At 37.0% G+C, this 6000-nt stretch overlaps 1 protein-coding gene across 1 annotated transcript in view; it reads left to right on the top strand.

Annotated features, from left to right (window-relative positions):
• Window positions 1–1250: 1250 nt before the first annotated feature.
• Window positions 1251–6000, top strand: part of LOC102422167 (UPF0577 protein KIAA1324-like) — a 49296-nt gene continuing 44546 nt past the window's right edge. The window contains exons 1-2 of the mRNA XM_023753810.1: window positions 1251–1438; window positions 4175–4322. Of these exons, the coding sequence (XP_023609578.1) occupies window positions 1275–1438; window positions 4175–4322 (312 nt within the window). The 5' untranslated portion in view covers window positions 1251–1274. The remainder of the gene's footprint in view (window positions 1439–4174; window positions 4323–6000) is intronic.

Below are 6000 nucleotides of genomic sequence, written 5' to 3' on the forward strand. Positions count from 1 at the left end.
AGAGAACTTGACATCAGTAATGAGACGTAGGTTGTGGAAATGACTAGGTTATAGTTATGAATATTGAAAAAGACGGCTCATGGTTCCAGAGTGGAGATACTTGTTTAGCTATTGCACATGAAGTACTGCCATCAGCATCCCCTTTATGTCAGATTCCCATTCATTCCATCAACCTTTTGTTTGGACTTAGTATTTGATAGCTACAATTAGGAACCCAAAAATAATGATCCTTGTTTCAAAGCTTCACATCAACTAATAAGTGGTATTAGTATCTATATCTATTTCTGTGTCTATTTGTCTGTGTTTAATCTCTGTGTGTGTGTCTCTCTCTCCATAATATGTGAGAGAACTGTATGTTAATAAATACTGACTTTATAATCATTCAAAGTATGTATACATTTTTTGGGACTCCCATATATATATATATACACAGGGTATCCCAAAAAATGTATACACACTTTAACAGCTAATAGCTCAATTTTGAAAATGAATTTTAATAAACACTGCCTTTATAATTATTCAAAGTGTGTGTATATACATTCTTTTGGGACACCCTATATATTGCTTTTTAATAGATGTATTATGAGAAGAGTATGATAAGAGCACAGAGGGAGGCAAAACTGACTGCCTGGTGGGAGCGGGGAGGTCTGTTATGAGCAGGGTTGTTTTTGAGTTAGAAATGGGAATTTTCCAAATAGGGTAGATGGGTTGGTCAGCATCTCTGGAGAAGGAAAACCACAGCAGCAAAAAAGAAGATGAAATATTTTTGTAATGATGTGAATTCTGTTATGGTTGGAAAAGGGTGGGGCAAGGGCTGAGGCTGGTAAACAGGTTGGGGCCAGATTGTGAAGTGTCAGTAGAGATAAGGGAGACTTTGGAAAGCTTTAATTAGGGTGTGCCATGATCAGAACTTTATTTATTTATTTTTTTTAAAATATATTTTATTGATTTTTTACAGAGAGGAAGGGAGAGAGATAGAGAGTTAGAAACATCGATGAGAGAGACATCGACCAGCTGCCTCCTGCACATCTCCCACTGGGGATGTGCCCGCAACCCAGGTACATGCCCTTGACCGGAATCGAACTCGGGACCCTTCAGTCCGCAGGCCGACGCTCTATCCACTGAGCCAAACCGGTTTCGGCGATCAGAACTTTATAAAAACAATTCTGGTGACAGTGTGAAGGGGAGGGAATTGATGGGGGTGTCTGGTGACTAATGGGCTATGCGTCCTCTGTCTTCCAGCTTTCTCCTGTGCTTCTGGAGAGTATCTAGAGATGAAGAACCAGGTATGCAGTAAGTGTGGTGAAGGCACCTACTCCTTGGGCAGTGGCATCAAATTTGATGAATGGGATGAATTGCCAGCAGGATTTTCCAACGTTGCAACTTTCATGGACACTGTGCTTGGCCCTTCTGACACCAGGCCTGATGGCTGTAACAAGTAAGAACCCAAAGGACCCTTAGGATTTTGATTGAACCATTGAGAATGATGTAGTTGCTCTTTTCCAGAAAGAAGTTGAGGATAATCTTGGTATTGATTGGGATTATAGATAAACTAATTACAAATAAACATATTTTTTTTGGCTAGTCATTACAAATAATGTAGCTCAGTTTTATGAAGCTACAGTGGCAGAGTTAAAATAATTGTTCTCAGGACAGAATAGATACCATATGCAAAAATGTGATAACGCTATTAGAAAAACAAATTAATTTTCCAATATATTTATAACTACACTCAAGCCAGTGTATTTCTAAAAATGCTTCTCTAATTTTTAATAGATAATTTCAGATTTTTTTTCTCTTTCTCTGAAAGAATGTGTAGCCTTCATTTAGGCACTTGATTATTTTCTAATAGAGAGTGGGTTAAATATGTGAAGTGGAAAGCTCATTTGCTTAATTTCTGCCTCTTATAGGAAATTATTAGCTTTGCCTGTGACACCACTGGAGGACTTTGAAATTGTCTTGATAAAAAAACAACAACACCAAAATGTTTATCTGTGGTCTGTACCCACTTCCATTCCCTTGTATTGACTATGTGACATTTCTTTTCACATGGCCATGTTATTAAACATTAGTCCTCTGACTAACTTCTGACAAGAGTGGGTTTTCAGAAACTCACACATTTTACCATGAGCTAAAGATGCTGGGACTTATTTAGCTATGCTAAAAGATATGCTCCCTCGCTTCCCCTCCTACCTTCCCTGGATGTTTTATATAGATCTGGATGTTTATCTAGTATTATTTTCTCAGCCTATAATATTTCCTTTATTATTTTTGCAAATCCGCTGCTCAAAAATTCTCTCAGCTTTTGTTTACCTGAAATCTTTATTTTAGCATCATTTTTGAAGAATATTTTGTGGACATGGGATTCACTCATTGTGTTTATATTTTATTTAATGTTGATTATATTTGTAAGAGCTGTCTCAATTACTCACCTATTTCTTTGGACTCTCTTTTTTCTCAGTTAAGGATCATCTTTTCTCATTTCTTTGCCTGCCTAGTAAATTTTATTTTATCCTGAGCATTGTGAATATTAAGATATAGGAAAAGCAGATTAGTATTATTTTTTCATTTAAAAGGTGTTGAATTTTGTTCTGGCAGGCAATTTATCTACTGGAAGAGCACCTTGATCTCATTAGGTCTGATTTTATTTTATTTTTTGATGGCTCTGTATTTATTTCACACTTAGTTCTAGGTCATGGCCTTTGCTCTAGGGCAGGAGTTAGCAAAGTACAGCCGGTGAGCCCTCCCTCTGTTTTTGCAGATAAGGTTGTATTGGAACACAGAGGCACTCATTTGCTTATGCATTGTCTCTAGCTGCTTTGGAGCTACAGTGGCAGAGTTAATTAAGTATTGCCAGAGAGGCCAAATTGTCCACAAGCCACAAATATTTATTCCCTGGCCCTTTATGAAAAAGTTTGCTGACACCTGCTGTAGGGCATGGCCTCTATAAGATGTAGCAAATTCTGGAATCTTAAGTGGATGGCCAATAAGTGTATCAAGTTTCTTCCTTCCTGGCTGGTTTGCAGCTCCAGTGACTTCCATTAAAGTGACCTCTCTGATTATGTCTCAGCTTTGCATTGGCTGCGAGCCCCAAGCTCAGGACTTACAGAGAAACTCCATATGGGTTACTAGAGCCCCTATTTTCTCTGATTCTCAGGTGTATAAATTCCAGCTTTTTCAGCTGCCCCCGAGCACTTGTCTCTGCTCCTCAGCTCAGTGAGACCACCATGCTTTGCTTGGGTGCCACCTCCTGGTGTCATCATTTGCGAAGTGTCCTAAGGAATGAGGCCAAGGTCAATTTGGGCTTTACCGCATGTGTTTTGCTGCTCTCAGGCATCCCAGTCCTGCACTGCCTATTGTCAAGGCTCGAAATGGCTCCTGCATTCTGTTTAGTTTAATAGATGGTTAAAGAGAAAGGGCAGATCCAGTACCAGTTAGTCATGTTGGGATGTGGAAGTCTCAGTCTTTTGTTCAGAATTTATTTCTGTTAGAAAAAAGAAAAGAATTTAAAAATCTCACTCTTATCTAGATAAAAAGTTAAACCTGAAGAGAAGAATGTTAAGTTTTGTTATCTGTTGTACAGTTCAGTTGGAATTGTTTTTTTGCCCCAAAACTTGACACACGACTCATTGATTCTAAGAATTAACTTATGGTTAGATTGACAACCCAAATTCTGTTTACCAGTATATTTTCTTAAGTTTTTATTTTTTTTTTTTAGATAAAAATTCCAGACTTTTACCTCATTATATACTATGAAACTGCAATCTCTATTTTATTTAGATTCATTTTAAATGGGCTTTTTCTAGGACTATTTCTTCTCTCATATCAAGGAATCTTCTCACCTCCTGCCATGTGTATTTGTTAATAAATAAAATTTCAGATGTTGTTTGAGGGAATAATTCTACCCCAAACTAGTAGAATTAGTGATTGTCTCTTTAGTGATCAAAGTTTTGATGAAAAATAGCAGTTTCATAGCAAATTGATCTTACCAAGATTTAGGGAATTGTGTGCCATAAGCAATGACTCTTTTCCCAGTAATGGTGTTGGCTGTTGAATTCCAGAAAAGCTCTGGTCTTCTCTGCTGTGCCTTGCTGAAGGAACGACTTTTGAATCTGAGTCACATAGGAGGTTTCTGAATGCGGATGTAAGCTGCCCCTTGGTTTTGTTTCCACAGCTCTTCTTGGGTCCCTCGTGGAAATTACATAGAGTCAAATCGTGATGACTGCACCGTGTCTTTGATCTATGCTGTGCACCTTAAGAAGTCGGGTAATGTCTTCTTTGAGTACCAGTACGTCGACAACAACATCTTCTTTGAGTTCTTTGTAAGGCCTTTTATATTCTGAAATATACTTTTTATGGGACATTCATGTAATATTTACCTTAATCTGTTGTTTCCATTACACTTTATGCCTTCTCAGTTTTTTTTGTGTGTGTGTATGTTAACTGAAACTTTTGATGCTAAAAGACAACTTTACTTTTTTTCTATAATATTTTATTATAGAAATACTGTTTCTTTACCTCTGAGCTCTTGCCTTGTAGAGTAACATTGAGCTTGTTTTACTTTTGGTTATGATCATTAGATGACCATTTGGTGTAGACTCTTTGTGTGATAAATATTTTCCCCTAGATTCATTTTAAAAATTGTTATTTTTGTAGCGACAGATGCTTTTTGTTAAAAATATGTCTCCATCAAATTCAATTTTTGTTTAAAAACTTTTTTTTTCTCCCTGCAATTTCAAATATTTGAATTATTTAACTGTATTCATGGACACTATTTCAGAAGTAGAGGTGGCTATAGATTTTGATTCTGTCAGTTGTACACAATCTAAAGGAATTAATGGATGGGATAGCTGATGTCTCTGGTAAGAGATTAAATAGCATTACAATATACAGGATAAAATAATAGTCTAACAGAATAGGCTGTTACCTCTAAAATTATTTAACTATTTTATATAAACTGTAGCTAATCTAGCGAATATTTGTTGTGGCAGTGACTCACATGTTTGAGAAAATGTTTTCCCATTGACGTCTCATACTAAAAAAAGTGTGTGCAAGTAACTGGCAAACTATCTTGTAAAATGTTTCTGTGGTACAGATTTTAGGAGGAAATGTACTAAAAATTCTAAAACAAATATATATTGCTCTTGATAACGGAAATTTCTAAATCAGAAGTTGGTAGGAAGAGATATTTTTGATTAAAGTATGAACCTTAGATTTGAAGTCAAGAGATTCTGGCTCTAGTCCCTCTGCAAGTGCTAGCTGTGTGTTATTGGGCAATTACGTTTACTTTTCAACCCTTAGCATTCCCTTTTGTGAAGTGGATTGTGTGATGGACCTTTTAAGGAGCCCTCCTAGCTCTAATATCCTTTGATGAGTTTAAGATATTAAGCAACGTTCAGATTTGCTTTTTTTAAAAATTATATTTTATTGATTTTTTTACAGAGAGGAAGGGAGCGGGATAGAGAGTTAGAAACATCGATGAGAGAGAAACATCGATCAGCTGCCTCCTGCACATCCCCTACTGGGGATGTGCCCGCAACCAAGGTACATGCCTTTGACCGGAATTGAACCTGGGACCCTTGAGTCCTCAGGCTGACGCTCTATCCACTGAGCCAAACCGATTAGGGCTCAGATTTGCTTTTTAAGCTGCATTTTGTTTATAAAACACTCCTTAGGGTGAATAATTACCTATTTTATGGGACAATTTTGCAATATCACTAAAACTAAACTAAAGTTAAGAAGCAAGGTAATTATATAATTGTTCGAATAAGCACTTAGTTTTATATTGTCCAGCAAGTGCTTTGAGGATTGTCAGTAATGGTCCTCCAGAGGCGTGAAGTTTCGTTACTTCCTTTCCAGAAGCTTTTGTTCTTCTGGTTACAGACTGAAGAGGGATGGCAAGTTCATGTTCCTCCTTCCATTAATGCTTCTGCTTCCTAGGTTGTGATTTATTGACTCAGGTCATCCTGCTAAGGGCTAGTGGAAAGGAAATGTGTGAGG

Source organism: Myotis lucifugus, unplaced genomic scaffold (genome assembly GCF_000147115.1).
Source record: "Myotis lucifugus unplaced genomic scaffold, Myoluc2.0 scaffold_51, whole genome shotgun sequence".
Classification (NCBI taxonomy): domain Eukaryota; kingdom Metazoa; phylum Chordata; class Mammalia; order Chiroptera; family Vespertilionidae; genus Myotis; species Myotis lucifugus.